The sequence below is a fragment of the Podarcis bocagei genome (genome assembly GCF_964188305.1).
Source record: "Podarcis bocagei genome assembly, chromosome: 14".
Classification (NCBI taxonomy): domain Eukaryota; kingdom Metazoa; phylum Chordata; class Lepidosauria; order Squamata; family Lacertidae; genus Podarcis; species Podarcis bocagei.
This window is the reverse complement of record NC_138139.1, coordinates 20504682-20529462: the sequence shown is the minus strand read 5'-3', so window position 1 is coordinate 20529462 and position 24781 is coordinate 20504682. Positions and strand designations below refer to the sequence as shown.

General features: G+C 45.4%; 1 protein-coding gene across 3 annotated transcripts in view; it reads right to left on the bottom strand.

Moving 5' to 3' along the window:
* The window catches only part of NTRK3 (neurotrophic receptor tyrosine kinase 3), a 412299-nt gene that overhangs the window by 235474 nt on the left and 152044 nt on the right, over positions 1–24781 (bottom strand). For all 3 annotated transcript variants that reach the window (XM_081171109.1, XM_081171110.1, XM_081171111.1), the window contains exons 4-7: positions 22394–22462; positions 11437–11594; positions 3347–3489; positions 2951–3092 (exon numbers count right to left, since the gene is read on the bottom strand). In XM_081171109.1, coding sequence (XP_081027235.1) covers positions 2951–3092; positions 3347–3489; positions 11437–11594; positions 22394–22462 — 512 coding nt within the window. The remainder of the gene's footprint in view (positions 1–2950; positions 3093–3346; positions 3490–11436; positions 11595–22393; positions 22463–24781) is intronic.

Here is a 24781-nt window from a genome sequence, read left to right as displayed (position 1 = left end):
CTAAGATGCCTCTTATTTAAGACAGGAGTGGGGAAGCAGTGACCTTCCAGATGTTGTTAGACCAGAATGGGTGGGGAACCTCTGCCTGGCCTTCAGAACTCTTCCCAGGCCACCCCTCTCACTAGCCCTGCTTCTTATCTTGTCTTCGTCTGTCCAGAATGAGTCTGGTAATGCTTCCTCTGGATGAAGAGGATGTTTGACTATTTGTAGAAAACTAGTCTTCTGTACCAAAGATAAAATTCGCATTCATTGCTTCATCCACTTTTGGCCTCTGGAAGGTAGCTCAGAAGAGAATGTGCCCATTGACCTGAGAAAGGTTCCCCATCCCTGGACTAGACCCCCATTGACCCCTGGTCACATTAACTAGAACTGATAGGTGTTGCAGCATGACAGCTCCTAGAGGATTGCAGGTTCCCTGTCCTGCAGAATCTACAGTCCAGCTTGGCTGGGCAGGGGAGGTTGGCAGGATTGGTTGGTGTAGCTGGTAGGCAGGGTTGGTAGGGCAGGATTTGTTGACAGGGTTCCCCACTTCCTATTCCAACTTAAAGGCATTCTTGTGGATGCAGGAAATCAGCAGCAGGGCACCTGTGGCCTCCCAGGGGTTGTTGGACTCCAACTCCCACCAGTCTCTGGCAGCCTGGCTAACAGTCATGGGTTATAGCAGTTCTAATCTAGTGACATCCATGCCTCACCATGGAAGTAGAACTTTAATGCAGGTTATGGGTATCCTGTACAACCAATACACAACAAGGTATTGGCGCAACATTCAGGTTCACAAATATCTCCACTCCCTTTGTTCATTGGAGTACCCAACACTTGTCACTGCACACATTTGGAGATGGAATACGAGGGGAAAAGATGTTAGATAAGGACAAGTGAGATTCTGAGTGGGAAAATGGCTGCTTCTAAAAGCATTCTAGGGATAGCCCCTGTGCAGAGTGGTGACAAATGTTTGACTGACAGCAAAGCTAGCTGCTCGGGCACCCAGGGTGGTGCAAATGCCCTGCACCTGGAGGCAGAGCAAGCAGCCCACGGAGTAGGGCAAGCCGGGGCAGAGCATGCCGCGTGGAACCTCCATGGAGTCTGCAAGCCCCACGTTGCTGTTTCGGGCAGCGTGGAGGCTGCAGGTGCCTGAGCCACCACATCTCTCCCCAGGAGAGGCTGCAGGCCAGGCCCTGTGGTCACCCCCCCCCCTCAGTGGTGACACCTGGGGTGGACCGCACCCGCCGCACCCCACTTCCTACACCACCAACTGACAGATCACATTTACATCCTACCTTTTTCTCCAAGGTGCTCAAAGTAGCGTACATGGTTCTCCACCTTCTCGTTTAATTCCCACAACCACCCTGTGTGGTAGGTTAAGCCCAGAAGTTGTGACTGGCCCAAGGTCACCCAGTGAGATTCATGGCTGAGTGGAGATTTGAACCCTGGTCTCCCAGGTGTTCATCCAGTACTCTGACCACTACACCACACTGGCTTTCATTGTAGAGAACAGGCCCCCTGCTATTATTATTTCAGGTCATAATACTCTATTATTTCAGGTCATAATACTTATGTTGCGAGTACGATACAGCTGTAAGCTGACGTACATCATGGCGAGCATCCATATATCCTAATGGAGTTTGGCTGTGCATCCCAGCGGGGAACACGATGCACCTTTTAGCCATTGGGCAGGACTGTGAGCATTACAAAGGCAGAGAATCTTCTGTCCCCTCTTCAATATTTCATTTCTGACTATCTCGCTACGCACTTATGGAATTCCACTCAGCTGCTGCTCTGCACATAAAATTGAAGCATACAGGCATACATGGGCAAGCTGGAGCGTGGAAGGTAATTCTCTCCCATTCGCGAGCCTCTGGGGGTGGGGAGAGAAGTGTTAAGGAAGTGCGCACATATTAGGAAGGATTCTCAAGGATTTGACCCATGGGAAAACGTTTACAGATGTAGGAAGCTGCTGCAACACTCAACAGTCTCCTGGGCAGCAATTTCCAAATCTGTAAACCACGGCAGAACAGTTCAGCATGTTCCAAGAGAAAATAACACAAATACTGAAGTCTCCCATGTGGCCAAAATCCCCATCTTCAGAGGAGTGTGCCTGATGCATCTCTGTATGATTTACTGCTCTGTCCTTGCCTCCTTCTAGTCAGCCTCTCCCTGTTGTGGATGCACTTAATCTCTACATTGGCAGCAACTGGATCACTCTTAATGCAAACATAAGTAGGTAAGAAATAAAGGTAAAGGGGCCCCTGACCATTAGGTCCAGTCGTGGCTGACTCTGGGGTTGTGGTGCTCATCTCGCTTTATTGGCCAAGGGAGCCAGCATACAGCTTCTGGGTCATGTGGCCAGCATGACTAAGCTGCTTCTGGCAAACCAGAGCAGCGCATGGAAATGCCGTTTACCTTCCCGCCGGAGCGGTACCTATTTATCTATTTGCACTTTGACGTGCTCTCAAACTGCTAGGTTGGCAGGAGCAGAGACTGAGCAACGGGAGCTCACCCTGTCACGGGGATTCCAACCGCTGACCTTCTGATCAGCAAGTCCTAGGCTCTGTGGTTTAATCCACAGCGCCACCCGCATCGCAGGTAAGGAATAGTTGAGGACAAATGGAGGTCGGTGGGGCAGTGCCTTGTTTGCCCTACTGGACCAGCCTCCTCTGGCTGGGCCTAAGATGCGTGTTGGTTGAGAGAGTGGGCATGTCTATTAGTATTATCCTCTCTTTCACTCTGAGGAACCCTGGAGAAATCTCAGCACCCTTGCAGAACAATTCCCAGTTCTACTTTGGGAATTCTATGATAGTTATGGAATGTGTTTCTGGTGTAGAATTGCCATGCGTCAAGATCTAAGTTTTTGTGTGCTGTGTGTGCATGTACAAATGAATCCTTTCCATGTCATTGCCCTCCCTCTCTGTCTCCCATGAACCCTCACCTTTCCCTTTCCCCATTAACTTACAATATACAGTGAGGAGCACACTTGCATTAGACATCCCCACCACGTTCTCGGCAATACACGTCAACAGGAACCCGTTGTCCTCACTCGTGACATTCACCAGGGTTAGATTGATGGAATGGACATTGGTCCAGTTGGCGTTTGTCTAAAAATAACCGAGAGAGATGGGGAGGAATGTTTAAAAGCACACATACACACAAAAGAACTGTTGAACCCTTGGCCTTTTTGTGCCCCTGGATCAAGAGAAATCTACCATATAGATTACCATGCATCGTGGACATCTTTAACAAATTTGATGGGCATTGAAGGCCAACTAATATTAAACTGAGGATCCTCCATATATACAGAGAAGTTCTCTGGGCGATTAAAGCAGAAAAGCACCTGGATTTAGCATCCTACCTGATGAGTGTTGATCGAGCGTAGATTTACCACCATCCAGTCGACATCAGGAAGGGGTGAGCCAGAACCATTGCAGGTGATAACAGCATTTTCCCCCTCACACACAGTCAGATTCACATGGCTGACACTGATTTCGGGCAGATCTAAAGAAGTCAAACCAACACGAAAGCATCTTTGTCAAGATGGTGTCCAACTAAGACATGCCACTGCAAGTACCAGGGTTCAAACCTCCAGTTCCTAATCTAGGAAGGTAAGAAGTTGCCTTACACTGAGTCAAGCCATTGTCTACAATGAATGGAAGCAGCTTCCCAGGATTTCAGCCCTACCTGAAGATGCTTCAGATTGAACCTGGGACCTTCTGCATGCAAAGCGGACGCTCTAACCACTGAGCTATGACTCTTATTCAAACCTGGTTCAGAATGGCTTCAGATGTTGACAGTGCTAGAAGCACATGTCTGGGGGGGAAATACATCTCATTGGCTCTGCCCTGTAGGTACCCAAACTCCTGAGTAGTTTGCCATCTAATAAATGCTGAGCATTCAATTGCAGCTAGCAATTCATAAAATACACAAAGAATAGCCTGGTGCATCCTCCTTTTTTATAGGACTGCATGCTATTGAGAGAGATCTTGCAGGAGCAGCAGGAGACTCCCTTGTTGGTCCTTAGAGTCAAGTCACAGGGTTGCCATATTTTGAAGAGCAAAAAAGAGGAAGCTATGATGGCCATTCAAAGCAAATGAATGCAATTTGTCTCAAATTTTACCCCTGGAAAATGAGGACGTCCTGGAAAAAGAGGACACGTGGCAAACCTATGGGCATAGGAGAACAGGCACTTGTATATGACAGGGGAGGGCCGATGGGACAAGAATTGCATCAAATGCTTCAGAGAGGATCAATGAGTGAGAAGGAAGACAGACTCTGCCTGGCACACCTTAGATAATATACCCAGGATTGATGGATTCATCCATAGAAGACATCCAGGTTGTTAGGTTAGCGCCATAAGGCACATAAAACCTGGAATGTCAATGCATGTGCTCCAAGACACCACAATAATCAGAGAGATCTAAGAATGGAAGATTTCCACATTGCTCCTAAAAACAACGAATGTGAGGGGTACCCTAAAACAGGCATGTGAATAGAAGAGCAGCTGGAACTTCATGGCAGAAAGCAGCCCAAGGCACCATCTTCCTATTACTAACCAGGAGGACCAAGCAGCATCAGATGATGGGGGAGCAGCCAGCAAAGACATCCCTCAATGCATCCTCAAGCAAGATGGAGAAGGGATAGGCGATGTGTTCCTATCCAAGGCCACCACAGCGGAAGTTGAACAACCCATGGATTGGAATGCCTTAGGTCTTTATAGATTGCTTTAAAAGTGGATTAGAGAAATTCATGGAGGACAAGGCTATCAATGGCTATGTACTGCCTTTGCTGTTGAAGGCATTATGTCAGGCATAAGTAAACTCGGCCCTCCAGATGTTTTGGGACTACAACTCCCATGACCCCTAGCTTGCAGGACCAGTGGTCCGGGATGATGGGAATTGTAGTCCCAAAACATCTGGAGGGCCGAGTTTGCCTATCCCTGCATTATGTCCTGAATGCCAGTTGCTGGGAACTTCAGGTGAGCCGAGTGCTGCTGTGTTTATGTCCAGCTTGCAAGTTTCCTATAGGCATCGACCACCGTGAGAAGATGCTGGAATAGATGGACCTTTTGACCCCATCCAGCAAGTCTCTTCTTATAGTCTGATTCTGAATTAATAATAATAATAATAATAATAATAATAATAATAATAATAATAATAATAATAATAATTTTATACCCCGCCCATCTGGCTGGGTCCCCCCAGCCACTCTGGGCGGCTTCCAACAAAACACTAAAATATAATAACCTATTAAACATTAAAAGCTTCCCTCAACAGGGCTGCCTTTAGATGTCTTCTAAAAGTTTGGTAGTTATTTTTCTCTTTGACAACTGGTGGGAGGGCGTTCCACAGGGCGGGCGCCACTACCGAGAAGGCCCTCTGCCTGGTTCCCTGTAACTTGGTTTCTCGCAGCGAGGGAACCGCCAGAAGGCCCTTGGCACTGGACCTCAGTGTCCGGGCAGAACGATGGAGGTGGAGACGCTCCTTCAGGTATACTGTACCGAGGCTGTTTAGGGCTTTAAAGGTCAGCACCAACACTTTGAATTGTGCTCGGAAATGTACTGGGAGCCAATGTAGGTCTTTCAAGACCGGTGTTATGTGGTCTCGGCGGTCACTCCCAGTCACCAGAATCTGGAGCAGAGATGGGCATATCTAGCAATAGAAACATTGGATAATTCCCACTGAAAGGGAAATTGCCAATTTTTGCTTATCTGTCCCATGTCACTCCCTCACCTCCACACTTTCCTATCGTCACCTTAAATGGGCATTCGGCATTCCACAGCCACTGAATATGCTCATCCCTTCTTGGAAGTGGCTGGTTTTGCATTTCTAGAACCCTGGTTTTCTCCCCAAACCTACATATATATCCTTCTTGTACTTGGATGGTACCATTTTGGCTCTATTAAGCAACCACACTCACAGCCCGGACATCGGAAATACCAAGGCTGATTAACTTGGCAAGCTCCGCCAGCTTCTTGGATCACAAATGTGAGGCTCGGTTGTAAAATTCTCTGAAAACCGCTTTTTACGTTGGACCACTGTCGTGAGACGGAAGAGTTCCATTTTGGAAGGGAAAGATATCAGCAGGGAGATCTCTCTCCAGTTGTGATGGGGAGTGGTGTGGGGGCAGGGAGGTCAGGGAAACTGTTCACCCCATAATCCCAGGAAATTAATGTACATAAATCCACTCCGGATCGTAGCCAGAGAGGTCTTCCCAGCCTGCTACTTTGCTCACGAAGGATTTCCTAATCCTCAAAGATTACTCCTCCAATTTGCTGAGGAATTTTCAGTTGTCTCCCAAATCCCTTTTGGCTCACCTTCATGCAGCTATTCCAGCCCACTTCCAACATTTAATAAAAAGGGAAGGGGGGGCAGAAAAGTGTATGGTTGTCTTTAGCAAAGTTGGGAGATGTTTTAACACGTGCAATTCCTAGGAGTTCTATAATTGGGGGAGGTAGGAAGAGAAAAACAGTGTGCTCTCTACCTACCCAATTATGTATACAAGTCCAGCTGTAGGATTTGAGTGGTCCCTGTCAGGGATGACAGAAATCGGTCAATTTCAGTTTCTCACTTCTCCAGTCTTAATTTCAATTCTCCACATATTCAGATCAGTTTGCAGATCTTTTTTTTTTTACGTCCTCACAAAAAATTATCAGCATTTTAGTGCAAATTCCTTCTGCGTAAGCATATTATATATGCAATTTTGCATACAATATTCATAATTCTGCAAAGCATTTTTCCCTAACAAAAACATTTCTGTATGTTGTTTTCCCAGATTTTTATGCTTTAGTATATGCATGAGTGCACCATTCCTTGGTGAAGAGCTGCAGTGCAAAATCTGGAATTTCCAAAAATGGCTGCATTTCAGTTGGTGCATTGTTTGTGAATTAGGCAAGTTCATCTTTACATGTGACCTGAATTGAAATTCTCCCCCATTGCTAGTCCCTGGACAGGTGACTATCCCTTTAACTTGTGGCAGATACAAGGAAGCAACACGGAATACTCTTATTCAGGCAAGTGTAACTGCATGCAAAATACAAGTGTGTGTGTGTGTGTGTGTGTGTGTGTTTTCCTGGAGAGGTAGCTCCATCCCTAAGTTCTCACTCTTCCCCCAAGGACTTGGCTGTCCTCAGAAGAACCCACATTCCCTAGAGTTTTCTATGAGTCATTGTTTTGGGTGTGCTTCTATGCTGGGAGGTGCCCCGATCAGAGCAGTTGCTCCTTCAGAGACACAACAGAGGCAGCTACAAATAAGCAAGCATCTAACCTTCAATCCTGCTTCTGCCATTGACTCGCTGGCAGAGAGGCAGTAGTAGAAGCTGTGAAGGAAAGTTGCAAAATTTCTTATATCGCTGATTTTAAAGAGGAGCGTGCAAAATGCTCTTGTCAGGTTTAGATACAGTACATTTGACCTCGGTGCAAACGAGTTGAACTGAAAAGCCCTAAAGGCCTTCTGAAGCAAGCCAGGCAGAAGATAGAGCTATTTATCAAGTTCTGCTATACATATTCCGTGGCGCCGGGCCATAACACACTGGGGAAGGGCCATAGCGCAGTGGCAGAGCATCTGATTTGCATGCAGAAGGCCCCAGGTTTGATCCCTGGCATCTCTGTGAGAGAACCCAGCCTGCAGGCCTGGAGAGCCAACTGCCAGTCAGTGCAGACAAAACTGAGATAGATGGACCAATGCTCTCACTCAATACAAGGCAGCTTCCTACGTTTCTACACAAAACAAACTTGACACAGCTTCACCAAGCCAGCCCATCATCCAGGGCCTTCCTGGGAACTCCAGTTTTGATGCAGACCCAGGAAATCAGCAAAATCAGGTTCAACAAGCCAGGGACTGCTTACAGGTAGTGTATTGCTTCCATGCACCAATATTTCCAAGGTGAAAGGTAGGTTTTGGGCAAGCAAGCAACTCATTCCCCACTCAGAACTCCAAAATAACTCTTTTCTGCTACTATTGGCAGCAAGTGGCAGCAGTTGTTCCCACCCCATGTCTGCTACTTTTGCACTATTTCTGGACATTGGGGCTACATCTTCTTCCATGATGTCCCCAGTAAAGCAGGGAATGTACAACAGGAAGGATGACACCGCACAGCCAATTAGATTTGTCTGTATGGCAAAAACAGTCCCATAAGGACAGAGCCTGCTCAATGGCCACAGAATGCTGACTATTATGGGGAGGGCACAGGAAGAAAAGGGCAAAGATCCTGAAAACAAAGGCGGTTTCCTACATTTTTCTGTTACTAAAACATTCTTGAGACTATTGCATGAAGATTGTGGAATACTCTCCCCAGAGAAGCTCATCCTTGTATATCTTTAGGCACCAGGCAAAAACTTTCCTCTATAGCTAGGCCTTTGGCTTTTAACTATCTGTGGCCTCTTAGAATTGGGTGGGATGTTTTTTAATGTATTCCCCCTTTCCTCTTGGCTTTAATGTATCTATACGCAGGTGAAAGGGAGGGTGGTCTGTCTTTTTGGTTGATTGCAAGTGACTTTGGGTTGCCCTGCGCAAGATAAAGCAACTAACAAATTTAATAAATAAAGTGTTTGTTTATTTTACATTGAGAAATGTGATACGTTCAGGCATGAAATCAGGTAATAGAATCGTACAGCTGGAAGGGTCATCTAGCCCATCTCCTTGCAATGCAAGACCTCTTCCCCCACCAAATGTTTTATTATTAATTTGTGCACCTGCTGCGTCTGTAGCCTAGAGGGAAAGGGAAGATAAGAAGAAAACAAAGGAATTGCAAGCAGTGGCAAAATAAGCTTGCTTATTGTCCAGCTCTGCATGAAACTTTGGGGACATATGAGAAGGGCCTGCTGGAACAAGCCAGTATCCCAACCAGTCCAGCATCCTGTTCACACAGTGGCCAATCAGATGCCTGTGGGAAGCCTGGAGGTAGGACCTAGGCAAAATGGCACTCTCCCTTTCCTGAGGTTTCCAGCAACTGTCATTCAAAGCACATTGCCACTGACAGTGGAGGTAGAACACAGCCAGCATGACTAGTAGCCACTATTGTCAGGGCTAGAAAAATGCAACCTGTGCTGTTGATAGAAGTAGTGCGACTCATGCAACACATTGGCAATTAATATACACAGAACAATAATTATACATACTTTTTCAACCTTCTGAGAAAAATACAGGGCGAAACAGGTGCAAAACGCCGGCACCCTGTTGCCTACAACTTCGTTGTCTACAACTTTATTAACATCTATCTACAATTCTACTAGCATCTCTCGGTATTGTGAATATCACAGAACTCACCCTTTCTTGGTATCTTCATGAACTTATCTAAAAGACTGAGTTAAGCATTTGAAAAATCTATTGAAACCAGACATTTTAAGTTCATTTTAGGTGCGGTAGTTCGCAAGTCTTTGTGGCTTTGTTTAATGTTTTGTATTTTTCTCAGAAGGTTGATAAAGTATGTATAATTATTGTTCTGTGTACATTAATTGCCAACGTGTTGCAGGAGTCGCACTACTGATAACAGGGCAGCAACTACCACAAAACATCCTTAATTTGGAATCAAGACCAGGGTGTTCAGAATTTCAAAATCTGGAGAGAAAAGTGCATGGGGAACATTTCAGAATCATTCCCCATGCCTGTGACTCTGTAAATGACCTTAGACTACAACTCCCATCACTCCTGGCTGCTGACCATGCTGCCTGGGGCTGATGGAAGACCACATATTTCCCCTCCTTGACCAATGGATTGCAGTGTTTTGTTGCCCAAGGGACTCCCACCCAGGAGGCACACAAAGAGAGTAGGTAGAGGAGCATCGTTGCTGATAAGTCCATCTCTTTATATCTCCTCCAAACAAAGCAGCAGCAAACCTACAAAGAATTGTGGGAAGCACTGAACGGGGTTGAGAAGCTACAGCTGTTCGCAGCTCAAGAGACTCCACCGGGAAACAAAGGTAATAAGTTTAAGGGGAAACCTGATGATCACTGTGATAAGGGGGAAACAAAAAACGGCCTCTCAAAACTCGAAGGGTTATGTAAACAAGAGAAGGCAACAGCTTGTGTGTGTGTGTGTGTGTGTGTGTGTGTGTGTGTGTGTGTGTGTGTTGAGGTGGACAGTATACATCTGTGGTGCTAGAGGAATTCAGACTTTGTGCATTCCAATAGAAACTGACTGGAACATAAGAACAGCCTGCTGCATCAGACCAAAGTCTCATCCTGTCCTCACAGTGCCAATCAAATGCCTGCGGGGAACTCTGCAAGCAGGACCCAATCAGAAGAGCACTCTCCTTTCTACAACACTTCCCAGACCAGCTTTCCCCAACCTGGTGCCCTCTAGGTGTTTTGGACTACAATGCCCATCAGCACACCTGCATTGTCTACTCCACCACAGCTTTGTCATGGGTAGGAATCAATGGGAAAACATCTGGAGGGTACCAGGTTGGGGAAGCCTGTCCTAGACTGATGTGCAGACTGGAAATTAAACTTTCAGCCCACTTTTGCCCTTCTCAAGTGTTTAAACGCCCTTTCTTGGCTCAGTAACAAGGAATCAACAATATGCTTTAACAATATGCTAATACATTGAGAAATGGGAGAAAATCTGAATTAAATTTACATTCACATTTTTGAGTGGATCTTCCCAGATTAATGCAGATTTATGGTGAGACCGGGAGAAAGTGATATAAATCAGAAATGAACTTGTCTGTCCATCCCTATAAATTGGCTTCATGCAAAGAGAAAGGGTTTTTTTACAGATTATAATCTACAGTGGTACCTCGTGTTAAGTACTTAAGGTCTGTTCTTAACCTGAAACTGTTCTTAACCTGAAGCACCACTTTAGCTAATGGTGCCTCCTGCTGCTGCCGCGCTGCCAGAGCACAATTTCTGTTCTCATCCTGAAGCAAAGTTCTTAACCCGAGGTACTATTCTTGGGTTAGAAGAGTCTGTAACCTGAAGCGTATGTAACCTGAAGCGTATGTAACCCAAGGTATTTGGATCGGGACCTGTTTTTTATGCTTTTGTAAATCTCCATGCATGTTGAACCATAGCAATGCGTAACAACAATCACCACCCCCAGTGGAACCTGCAACAAATTGTTACAGGGTGGTATGCAACTGATCAGGTTTCCATCGACTTCATACCACTACTGCCATTTCCCATCCACCTCTTACTCCATCCAATTGCCAGCCATTCCTAGCTGACTGAATACACTCAGTCCTCACTGAATTGATTTAGGCCTCCGAGGATTCCCCTGCTAAAGATTATTTTTTCTTTCTTTCTCTACTTTTGCAAAAAGATGGGATTCCCCCAAGTCTGCTGGTGCCTCGCTTTTGTGCATGGATGTTCCTGGTGCTGTTTTCACACACAAAAAACCAAGAATGGCACCCAGAGATTGGACCACAAAAATAGAAGGAATAATCATAATCTAGCACAGATGCCTAATTAAGTGGGTGGTGTTTGGGATGTTGTTTTTTTCTTTCCTTACCACACTGATTGACATTCATCTTGTGCATGGCTATGTTTTTGTTTTCTGTATTCATGCAGTTCAAGTTCTGGTTCTGCAAATTGGCTTCTCCTTTCTCCTGCCACAGCTGGATCCAGCGGATGTCGCAGCTGCAGTTGAACATGTTTCGCTCTAACCTCCTACACAGAAAGAGAAGGGGAGACTGTGAGAGAGAAAAGGTGGAGAGGAGGTAAAGGTTACATGGAATCATGGCAGCGGAGCTGGCCTCAGAAGGTGGGCCTGGGTTAGAGACTGCTGGGAAGCTGGGAACCAAACAGCCAGGAGACAAATGAGAAGAAAGGAACATGGCTAGGTGCAGGAAAATTAGCGGAATTTATCAATGTCCTTAAAATATTGATACAGGGCCAGCTTCAGCTTCAAGGGGCTCCTGGACAAAGGGTGCATTTGTGGGGATTATTGCATTCATTTTCCTGATTATAACACTAAAGCTTCTACCACGTTTTCTAATATTCCTGTCATACTGCAGAGTCTGTTGTGTTATGGAACTGTGGCCTTTTTTTTAGCAATATAGAGCCGTGCCATGGAAATGACGTTCACGTTAATAGGCATGGTTTGACACCACAATGAACATCATTGCTACTTCCCCACCCTTTCCAGACCTGCATGACTCTGCTTCCGCATGATTCCCCCCATAAAAATGACAGGAAAGAACTAGCTGTATGTTGGCGTACTGTACTTTACTCCCACGATTTTCCAGGTTAAGGGGACCGCAACTAATAATAATAATGATGATGATAATAGTAATAACAATTTATTATTTATACCCCACCCATCTGACTGGGCTTCCCCAGCCACTCTGGGCAGCTTCCCAAAAAATATTAAAATACTGTAATACATCAAACATTAAAAGCTTCCCTAAACAGGGCTGCCTTCAGATGTCTTCTAAAAGTCTGATAGTTGTTGTTCTCTTTGACATCTGGTGAGAGGGCGTTCCACAGGTGGGTGCCACTACCGAGAAGGCCCTCTGCCTGGTTCCCTGTAACTTGGCTTCTCGCAGTGAGGGAACCGCCAGAAGGCCCTCGATGCTTGACCTCAGTGTCTGAGTAGAACGATGGGGGTGGAGACGCTCCTTCAGATATACTGGACCGAGGCCATTTTAAAATAGTCTTTTTTTAAAAAAAAAAATCAAATAACATGGAAATGAGTGCTAAACATGTGCCTTATTTTGCTAGTTTTCTGGAAATGGCTTTTATGTCATGGGAAAAGCTGATATGGAAATTAACAGTTAGGAAAACAAGGAAATGGAATAACTGCCATGTGAATGCAGCCCAAGTATCCTCTGGTGGTACCCTAGCCACATACGATGGCCAATTAGGGCACCAGTTGTATAATTATGTAGACATCGTGCAGATAGTGCAGGGGGTCAGACTAGATGACTGTTGGTTTCCCTTCCAACTCTAGAATTCTATAATTCTAAGTAAAAGATCATTTGCAGTATACCTGAAGGAGCGTTTCCACCCCCATCGTTCAGCCCGGACACTGAGGTCCAGCTCCGAGGGCCTTCTGGCAGTTCCCTCACTGTGAGAAGTGAAGTTACAGGGAACCAAGTAGAGAGCCTTCTCAGTAGTGGCGTCCGCCCTGTGGAGTGCCCTCCCACCAGATGTCAAGGAAATAAACAACTATTTTATGTTTAGAAAACATCTGAAGGCAGCCCTGGTTTAGGGAAGTTTTTAATGACTGATGTTTTAATGTATTTTTAATCTTTTGTTGGAAGCCGCCTAGAGTGGCTGGGGAAACCCACCCAGATGGGTGGGGTATAAATAATATATTATTATTGTTGTTGTTTTTGTTGTTGTTGTTTTTGTTGTTGACTGAATAAAACAGAAATCACCTCTCATACGAGAACCAAAATAACTTCTAATGCCAAAGTGAGAAAGAAACTAGCAAAGGGCATCCTTAAGTCACTGCTCCACAGGTTAATCAACAAAAATTTAGTTGGCTCACCTACTGGTTCAAGCAAGTCAAAGTTTGCAGCCCTTCCTGGCTGCAATACCAGGATAACAGAGGGGAAGGAGGAATCAGGGTTCCCAACGTCATGTTAAATTTAGATGTCATTGCCTTCCTTCAAAGGTGTGCACCTTCCTTCCACTACTCACCTGTATAGAGTTTCCATTTTATCTGTCCTATCCCCTCCATGCCCATAAAGTCAAGGCTCAATCCATAAGACTCTGCCTTAGCACATTGACTCAGAGCTCCTGCTGCTCAGGGACCTGAGGCAACATGCATTTTAATTGAACATAGAAGCTAGCTTTTGTAGACTTAGACCCCCATTGACCCAGCTGTGCAGCGCAGATGGGGAATCTGCTTTTTAATGTACTCCACTTAAATACTTACATGTATTTTATGTACTGAAATTATATTATTATTATTGATTTCTTTTCCCTGTCTCTCTCTGCACTATAAGCTCCCCAACCCCTATTTCAACGCTCTGCAAGCTCCCCTACAAAACCATGAGACTGAGAGAACCCTCGAGGGAATATTACAGAATGCTTAGACCACTGAGGGAAGTGATGATAAGAAATAGGGCAGAATTTAAGAGGACATAAAGATGGGGACTTAGGCCACATTTGCACCACCACTTTCAACAGTCATGGCTTCTCCCAAAGAATTTTGGGAGCTGTAGTTTGTTAAAGGTACTGGGAATTGCTAGGAGACCCCAATTCCCCTTGCAGATCTACAATTCCCAGAATTCCCTGGGAAGAGGGATTGATTGTTACCATACCCTCTGACATTTCTCCAATGAAAATAGGGATGTCATTATTATTATTATTTACTATTTATACCCCCACCCATCTGACTGGGTTGCTCCAGCCACTCTGGGAAGCTTCCAACTTATATAAAACATAATAAAACGTTAAACATTAAAAAAACCAACTTCCCTATACAGGCTGCCTTCAGATGACTTGGGAGAGTTGCATAATTCCATACCCTCCAAAATTTTTCCGATGAAAATAGGAATGTCCTACCATACCCTCCATGGGACGCGGGTGGCGCTGTGGTCTAAACCACTGAGCCTCTTGGGCTTGCCGATCAGAAGGTCAGCAGTTCAAATCCCCGCGATGGGGTGAGCTCCTGTTGCTCGGTCCCAGCTCCTGCCAACCTAGCAGTTTGAAAGCACGTCAAAGTGCAAGTAGATAAATAGGTACCACTCCAGAGGAAAGGTAAAAGTGTGCTGCTCTGGTTTCGCCAGAAGCAACTTAGTCATGCTGGCCTGTAAAGCGAGATGAGCGCTGCAATCCAAGAGTCATCTACGACTGGACTTAACTGTCAGGGGTCCTTTACCTTTACCTTTTTACCATACCCTCCAACATTTCTCCAATGGAAATTGGGATGTCCTAAGGATAAGTGGGACATTTCAGGATCAAATCAGAAACCAGGATGGCTTCTGTAAAATCCGGGACTGTCCCTGGAAAATGGGGACACTTGGAGGGCCTGTGTTAAACCACTCTGGGACACAGAAGGAATCCAAACCGGTGTCAAAGCATTCCCTGAAATTTGTCCGCCAAGGAGAGCTGCCACTGCAGCACTTCAGGGGGCAGAACTGTAAGTAATAAAAATGCAGGCTTCCCAGATCATTCTTAATGCATGACTCTCCCCCATGAATAATATAAGAGCGGTGTGCCTCGGGGTGGACTTTTCCAATGGCCTGCCCCAGCCGTGTCGGTGATGTAATGTGTCCTAATCGCAGTACCCAGGGGAGCTTTTGTGCAAATTAACTCCCAGCATTTTACTGGGCATGCCACATGCCACCAGCACACAGGCGCTCTGCCACTTAAGGGACTTGGCTGGGGTTAGCTTTCTTTTGAAAGAAAATACAGTGGCTGGCTTCCCTGCACTTGCAGTGCTGTCTACAACATTCATAGCATGCAAGACGGGCTCGATTCTCCCAGCTGTGGTTGTCGACCCACACCACTTCATAGAAGTCTGACTCTATTGGAAAGGACCCCAAGGATCATCTAAGTCCAACCCCTATTTTGCAGGCATATGCAGCTGTCCCGTATGGGGATTGAACCTGCAACCTTGACACTATCTGCACCGTGCTCTAACCAAATGAGCTATCCAGACAGGGTGGTTGCATATTGCCTGGAGGACCCCTTCAGGCTGTGAGTCCTAGCTGAGTATTACATCTTCTGCTTTGCATACAACAGGTCCTAGGCTGAATCCCCAGCATCTCCAGTTAAGAGCTGGAGATGTCCCATGTGTGAAACCTTGGGGAACAGCTGCCAGTAAGTCTGGAGAATACCAAGCTGGAGGGGCAAATGGTTCTGACTCAGCATAAGGCACCTTCCTATGTTCCTCTCAAGCAGGATTGCCAGATGGCAACTTCTGTGTCCCTACGCCCCCATACTCTCTCCGGAGAATGTAATGTGTGCATGATCAATGACACCTCTCACATACAACAGATCTCAGTATGACAGCAAAGCATCTAAGCAGTTCAGCAGAGCTTCTGGAAGTTGGCTTTTCATCACTTCCAAAGTCTCTCCCCCCAAAAAAAAGGTTTGCTTTCCTTTGGGCAGCACTCCTTGAGCAAACACCAGAAGGCAGCAACTCCTTGCTAAAAATGTCTCAGCGCCAGGAGGATGGAGCACAGCTGATCAAGCATCTCAACTCTAGTCGGTCAGTCATCTCTCATCCCACAACAAGGTAAGGCAGCATGAAAAAGAAGTGGGTGATAATGCACTGAAAATGGACACAGTTCCTTCCAGATGCAGCTTCATTATAGACACACATCCGTCAGTCACAATGCCAGACACTTCTGTAGCTAGAGAGAAACATACATGCACACAATTGGGAAATTCTGGTCTGCATTCAAGCAAGAGTTGGAGAGGAAACCCTCCATAGGTCCCATTGCATTAGGAAAAGCGGCAAGGGAAAAGCTTTCTCAATGATCAGTTAAGGTCCCTGGTGACATTGGCTTGCATCCAGTGCTAGTTTTAATCAGAGTGGACCCATTGAAGTTAATAAACATCATTACCTGAAGTTAATGTCTTTTCAGGCCAGGGGTTTATCTTTCCCCACAAGTACACATGTTGAGGAAGGTAATATGCCTGCTTAGGGTATGCACCTCACAGCAAGCTAAAAACTTAATTCTTCCAACATAGCACATATTTTCCTTCCATGCAGGAAAAATGTTGTGTGTGAGCAGGTATATTGTGCTTTTAACATAAACTTACAAAATCTTCAGGAACCAAAGTGTCATTACTGTACTTTTGATTTTGGTGAGTATGGCAGACATTCAAGCAAGTTACCACACCAACATCTAAGTTGAAAATAGCTCAAAAATGGGTTGGGGCCATTGAATTGTCAATGGTTGGGACCGTCAAACCCTCCCTGTTCCTTTAGCATCCTTTAGAGGGCGCTGTGGGGCTTGGGCATCCCTTAAGTCAGGCATGGCCAAACTTGGCCCTCCAGATGTTTTGGGACTACAACTCCCATTCATCCCTAGCTAACAGGACCAGTGGTCTGGGATGATGGGAACTGTAGACCCAAAACATCTGGAGGGCCAAGTTTGGCCATGCCTGCCTTAAGTTAATAATGACAATGGGATGGTTCCAAGTAGGGCCAGAATTGGTAGGAAATAGACTTCTCTGCAGTTCCCCCCCTTGCCTTGTTGGAAAAGCTGCTTTTCCAATGAGCTTTGCAAAGCAGGGTGCAAAGCAATAACATTTTACATTTCTCCCTGATGACCAGTGTTGACTTTTCAGCACGTCTGTCTGCCCCCAGTGGTAGGCTCAGCAAGGAGCATCACAAAGGAGGAGCAAACAAGATGAAAATGCCACAGGCCAGCTGCAAGAGAATGAAAGGAGAGAGGAAAATCTATAGCCCACCTAGGGATGCTTGAGAAATCTGACGTTTGCACATTCCCATGTGAACCAATCTAACCCTAACCTCTCTGACTAATGCATGGATCAGAAAATAGCAACCCACACTGGATTTTGTACTTCTTCAAATGTTGAAAACACAATTCTTGGCAGCTTAAATGGGCCACCTCCAGCATTTTCTGTCTGCTACTACGAGAGCCCCTGCATTAGTGGATGGCAGAGTTTAAAGGCTGCACCACAAAGGAATCCAATGTAACTAATGGATGCTTGTTGTGCAACCGCTGATTCTTGTTGTGCAATCCATTACACAACAATGGTTGGTAATGTGCAGTCGTACCTTGGTTTTTGAATTTAATCTGTTCCGGGAGTCTGTTCAACTCCCAGTACAGCTCCAAAACCAAGGTGCGGCTTCCAAATAGCAGCGGGAGCGTCCTGAAGCCAATCGGAAGCCGTGGAAGCCACGCCAGACATTTGGCTTCTGAAAATCGTTCAAAAAACGGAACAATCACTTCTGGTTTTCAATCTTTTGGGAGTCGAAACGTTCAAGTTCAAAGGCATTCAGCTTCCGAAGTTCCACTGTACTTGTGTTTTCCCTTCTGCAGCAAACTTCCACAAGCACAACAAGTAACTGACTTTAACCTAATAGTAATTATTATTATTATTATTATTATTATTATTATTATTATTATTATTATTATATTTTTTGTATCCCACCCACCTGACTGGGTTGCCCAAGCCATTATGGGTAGCTTCCAACATATATAAAACATTACACATTAAAAAGCTTCCCTATACAGGGCTGCCTTCAGATGTCTTCTAAAGGTTAAACTTAGCACCACAATGAATCAACCCAATATATCCAAATACTTTTTTAAAAAATGTATTTTTTAAAGTGTATTTTGAGGATAGATACATTTTGAAATGTGGATGAATTTAGAAATATATAAATACATGCTTAAATGTGATTTTTTCATGTGGGGTTTGTTTTTTGAAGCAAACTTAATTTAAACAAAGTTTCAAGGACCAGTAATAGACTGATTTGCTCATCCCTAGGCTCACAGCATTGATGTCAGACCGACCCAAGCTATGTAGAGTTATCTACAACAAAGTTACATCTTAGAAAGGATTTCCAAGTTGGAGGAGGTAATTTTCTTCTATTCTTAGCACCCTTGTAAAGTTAATTTCCCCCCGTTCCAGCCATCTGTTTAAGAGCCATTGCAGAGCTATAGCCAGATGAGCTGGAAGTTTCCTCCTCTAGAGACTTATTTAGCAATACTTATTCCTGGAAAGGGCAAGTGCATTCAGACGGCATTTTTTAATTTGTACGTTCAGGTTGAAAGTGTTGCCAGCCTCATGTCTTGTTCCTACAAGATTCCCCATAGGTATGCCGGGTGGAAGGGAAAAGAGAAAGGCATGCCTCTGAATTTGCCTCTGATCATGCCTCTGAATAACACTTGATGGAGAACATAAGTGGAAAGACTGCTGTTGCGCTCATGTCCTGCTTGCGGGCTCCCCGTAGGAATCTGTGAGAACAAAATACGGGACTAAATAGAGCTTTGGTCTGATCCTGCAAGGATCTTCTTGTACTGTTAAAGGGTTAAAGCTCCCCCAAGACCCACACCAGGCTCCTGAACCTTAAAAGGGGGTCCTATACTGATAATTTGGGAAGAAAAGGCTTGCACACAAGGGCAAACTACATGATAAGCATCAAATGTACCGTATTTTTCGTCCCATAGGATGCTCCGTCCCATAGGACGCACCTAGTTTTTTGGGGGGGAAATAAAGGAAAAAAAATTCCCTTTATTTCCCCCCCCCCCCAAAGCAGGTCAGGGAAACAGAACCAGGTCAAGGAACAGCAGGATGGCGGCGCTGCGCCTCCCTGCTCTCCCCCGGGCTTGTGGGGCTGGCTGATGTCTGCCCCGCGCGAGGGGCGCTCTGCATCAGGGCGCCCCCCCTGCGGGGCGGCAGGCTGCTATCTGCAGCGTGGGGAGCCTTGCCGGGAACTCCTGCAAGGCTCCCCACGCTGCGGGTGTCTGCCTGGCGCGGGGGGCGCTCTGCTTCAGGGCGCCCCTCGCGCCAGGCAGCAGGCTGCTATCTGCAGCGTGGGGAGCCTTGCCGGGAACTCCTGCAAGGCTCCCCACGCTGCGGATGTCTGCCTGGCACGGGGGGCGCTCTGCTTCAGGGCGCCCCGCCCGCCGGGCGGCAGGCTGCTATCCGCAGCCTAGACATCCCTGCCGGACCTCCCGTAGGGCTGCCTAGGCTGCGGATGTGTTCCTGAAACCTGGAGAGCAAGAGGGGTCGGTGCGCACCGACCCCTCTCGCTCTCCAAGCTTCAGCAAAAGCCTGCATTCGCCCCATAGGACGCACCCAGATTTCCCCTTCATTTTTGGAGGGGAAAAAGTGCGTCCTATAGGGCGAAAAATACGGTAGTCCATCTTGTCCACATTAAGGATCAACAGCACTCCATGGTCTCTCTTTATTGCAGTTCAGCTATCTCGGATCATTTCAATGGAGAATTAAATCTCAGATGCTATTACTATAAAGAAGTGTGCTCTACCAGGAGATAGGGGCTCTCACTAGGGATGGGCTAATACACCCTTCATGGTTTCTCTGAGTTTTTGCATTTCCCCAATCTTAAATTCAGTTCTCCAACATCAGATTGCAATTTTTAAAAAGCTGCTCATGAAAATTTGTCATCAGATTAATGTGAATGTCTCCTAATATATATTATATGCAATTTCTCCTAGTATACACATTTTTCCGAAACACATTTCTCTAATATAATGCATTTTTATACGCTATATTTCTACAACAATTTAATACATGCATTTTAGCACAGATTACTTGGGTGGAAAACTGCAATGCAAAATTCAGAGAAGTGCAAATTTCAAAGGACAGCTGAGTTTCAGTTCATGCATTGTTTAGGAAACTACAAATTATGTAAATTCACCTTGGAACATGAACTGAATTGAATCGAGCTATTATCTGAAGCCAGGGCATGACAACATTTGAGCTGCCATTAGCACAGAGAATCAATTCCAAATTCAGCATTTTAGCCAGACGTCTCCCTCAAGCATGGGCTTTGCTTTATTTCTGAAATATTACTATCAGTCTTTTCTTCATGTAATGACTTGACGGTAGGGGGGGAGCAACTATGCTGAATTTACACTGGTGATAACACACTGAGTCCCACTTGAGGGACTGGTCTTTATTCTTCCATAAGTCACTTCTCACTTACAGCTCTATTGATCACAGGTGAGGATGAATGAGATATTCCCATGATCCTCTGGGATGAATCCTACATAACGTATATGCTTTTATTTCTGACACAGAACTATTTCTAAAACTCAACAAAACAGGTCACCAGGGCACCACTCCATTGATTTCATGTCCACTTATTCTTCTCATATGGCGCTGAATGCTTTATTTATAATTCAGGAAGCTGCAGACCTGCTAGGCCCCAAGGGAGATGCTAGCCTATCTCACATGCAGTAGTCGGAAAAGTGCTTCAGTTGTTGCAGAGAAGGGAGGTCAAAAAGCCATTGCTTCTTCTGGTCTGCCTAAAAACTACAGCTAAGATGTGCCAAAGAACATAAGGAGAGTCTTCTGGATCAAGCCAATGCCCCATCTAGTCCAGCATCCTCTTCTCATAGTGGCCAATGAGATGCCTACGGGAAGCCTGAAATTAGGTCCTGAGCTTCACAGCATTCTCCCCAGTTGCGATTCCCAGCAACTTCCATTCATAGGCATCTTGTTTTTGACAGGGGTGGTGGCTAGTAGGCATGGGTAGCTGTATCCTCCATGAATTTGTGTAAACTCCTTTTAAAATTGTCCAACATGCCGGTCATGACAACATCTCGTGAGAGCAAATTCCATAGTTTCTCTATGTGCTGTGTGAAAATGTATTTTCTTTTGTTTGTTCAGAACCACCTGCCATTCAGCTTCATTGGATAGTGCCTGATTCTAGTATTATGAGAGAAGGAGAAAAACGTTTCTCCCTGTCCACATCTTCATATGATGTATACTTTTGTATACCTTCGCCATATCCTCCCTTAACTTATAGGTCTCCCTGACCCAAGCTCTACAGCTCCAAACATTTTAACCTTTTCTCATGGGGGATTTGCTCCAGCCCCTATGCAACAATGCAAACTTCTCTTCCTCCCTTGCCCAGGACCGGCCCAAGACATTTTGGCACCAGAAAATGGCATTCCCTCTCTCTTCCAGCCAGGGAAAAAGGGGCGAGTGAAGATCTACATGAGGAACAAGGCGGAGAATGAAGATCGATGTTGGGATCTGCTGCCCCTGTGGATCCTGCCACCTGAAATGGTCACCTTACCTTGCCTCCTGGGTGGTCCAGCCCTGTGATTCCCCTGCCCCCTTTTGTGAGACCAGGCAGGTTTCACAACACATCCCAGAAGAGGTAAGGTAAAAGGTAAAAATAAAGGACCCCTGGATGGTTAAGTCCAGTCAAATTTGACTATGGGGTGCGGAGCTCATCTCACTTTTCAGGCCAAGGGAGCCAGGGTTTGTCCACAAACAGCTATCCGGGTCATGTGGCCAGCATGGCTAAACTGCTTCTGGTGCAATGGGACACCAAGACAAGTGCCAGAGTGCACGGAAACAGCTTCCCGCCTTTACCTTCCCACCACAGCAGTACCTATTTATCTACTTGTACTGGTGTGCTTTCGAACTGCTAGGTTGGCAAAAGCTGGGACAGAGCTATGGGAACTCCACCCTGTTGTGGGGATTTGAACCTCCGACCTTCCAATTGGCAAGCCCAAGAGGCTTGGTGGTTTAGACCATAGCGCCACCTGTGTCCCAATATTTTTTACCTCCAGAAGAGGAGGAGGGTTAACAGAGGATTGCCATTTTCCTGCATCAGCCATGTCTTTATCGTTGCTATGCATTTCTGCTTCAAAGTGGCCCTTAACTACACCTCCCTTCAATCTTTCCATCCTGTTTGAATCCTTAAAAGGTCTCCTACCTGCCTCTTCCCCTCCCATTTGCATCCTTAAAAGGACCCTTAACTGACACTTCCTTTGGCCTTCCCCCTCCCATTTGCATTTGCAGAAAACACGTCCCAAGTAAAAACTTACAGCTCGGTAAGTCTCAGTGTCTTGAAGAGTAGCCACGACAGCGTAGTCAGCCGGTTACCAGAGAGGTTTCTGAGAGGGGGAGGAAAAAAGAGAGAGGAAGAATTTACTGTGAATAATTATCTCCGCATTGCAACTTCTGCAACTGAGCTCAGCTCATAATTACCCTGTAGAAGTAGAGATATTACAAGTTGGGGTGGGGGGAATTCACACTAGAAAAAGAGAAATTAAGGTAGTCTTTCCCCACGACAACCAAAATTAGAAAGATAAAATGAAAAATCAATATATTGTAAAATGTGCTCGCTTAGCATGAATAAATGATTCTAATTAAACAAGGAAAAATCTATTGCCAATATTTCCAAGGATCTATTGGTACTCTAATATTAATGTCAAAGTAGGCCCAATTCCTAAACAGGTGTTTTATCAGTGTGGTAAGTATTCCATACAATGTCGTTGTTGTTGTTTAAAAAAAGTTAAATGCCCAGGCAATCCAAATTCTGTGATATTAATTCTGCAAGCTGTAGAAATTATGCAATTTGCATTATAGCTCTTATTTTCCACTATTCGCTCCACCACTTTTACTATTTTGCAAAATATAATTCATTGAGGGGCTTAACTGCACCTAATTCAGTGTTGGGCTAGGACTTATAGTTGAACTTTGGCAAATTTCTCTCTCTCTCTTTCTCATTCAGATCCTCCCTCTTCAATATGGAGATAATAATTCTGGGTTGTTTCTAATGCTAGTCCTATCCAGAGTAGACCCACTGAAGTTAATAAACATGCCCATCGTAGGTCCATTACTTTCCATAGGTCTACCCTGACTAGGACATACTTGGAGACAACCCAATGACTTTGCCTTACAGAGCCATTGGAACAAAATAATGTATGTGAAACAATTATAACTCTAAACAGGAGTGTTAAGAATTGCAGAAGGAGTTGTCTTGGTCTTTCCACCACCCTCAGAAGTGCCGGGAAGGGCAACCCAGGAGAGAGCTTCCTCTGTAGTGGCCACTAAAATGTGGAACTCATTCCCACTAGGATCTTTTGTTACATAACTTCTGCTGGCTTTTGACAGTTAAGGTACTTTGTTTTGTGGGACCCACCTCTTTTGCTCAATTTACACTGTTCTGGAACACTTCTGCTTGTTTTTATTTATTAAATTTGTAGAATGGAAAGAGTTTTGTTTTTATAGCTACATCATTGTAACCCTCTCTGGGACTTCATGGAGAAGGGCAGGTAAGAAAACTTATAAATGATACCCCAGTCCACTTTTCACAGATCTGCAGTTTACGCTTAAAGCAGTGTTGCAACAGTCCTGGCTTCTCCTCTTCCCAAAGGATTCTGGAAGCTGTAGTTTGTGAAGGGTAGTGAGAGTTGTTAGGGGAGCCCTATTCCCCTCACAGAGCTATAATTCTCAAGAGTGGTTTAACAACCCAATCCCTCTTCCCAGAGAACTCTTTGAATTCTTCCTTTGCGAGGGGAACATCTCTCAGCACCCTTTACAAACTACAGCTCCCAGGATTCTTTGGGGAAAACCATGGAGGTTCAAAATGGTATGGAACTGCTTTAAAGTATGGTGGTATTGTATTCTCCCTCTTGGCAACTTATCATATCATAAAGGTAAAGGCAAAGGGACCCCTGACCATTAGGTCCAGTCATGACCGACTCTGGGGTTGCAGCGTTCATCTCGCTTTATTGGCTGAGGGAGCCAGCATACAGCCTCCGGGTCATGTGGCCAGCATGACTAAGCTACTTCTGGTGAACCAGAGCAGCACATGGAAACGCCGTTTACCTTCCCGCTGGCGTGGTACCTATTTATCTACTTGCACTTTGACGTGCTTTCGAACTGCTAGGTTGGCAAGAGCAGGGACCGAGCAATGGGAGCTCACCCGTCGCGGGGATTCGAACCGCCGACTTTCTGATCGGCAAGTCCTAGGCTCTGTGGTTTAACCCGCGTCCCTTTATCATATTATATTTATCTCCTTTTGGAAAATTTCTGTCTCTCTCTCTCTCTGTCTGTCTGTCTGTCACTCACTCACTGCCACACACCCCTTCATCCCCTCCACATACTGACATCCTTAAAATACCTGCTCCACAATATTTTACACCCAACATTTGGACTATTTAAACGTATAGTGCAGATGGGACCCAAGGCAGGCCTTAATAACCATACTTTTTTATTTTTGTGTTTTTAATGGAAGGTGGGTTGTGGAAACATGGTTGCTGGGTGTGTACACATAACAAACTATAGCAAGATGGGGAGAGTGTTTGGCAGGCCATCCTTATGAAAGCACAGTGGAATTTTAATACTCTGAGGATTTTTTTAAAAAGGGGGATCTAAATTTGCCTTCTGCATCTTTGCCATATTCACACCGAATGAGGCTGCTGCCA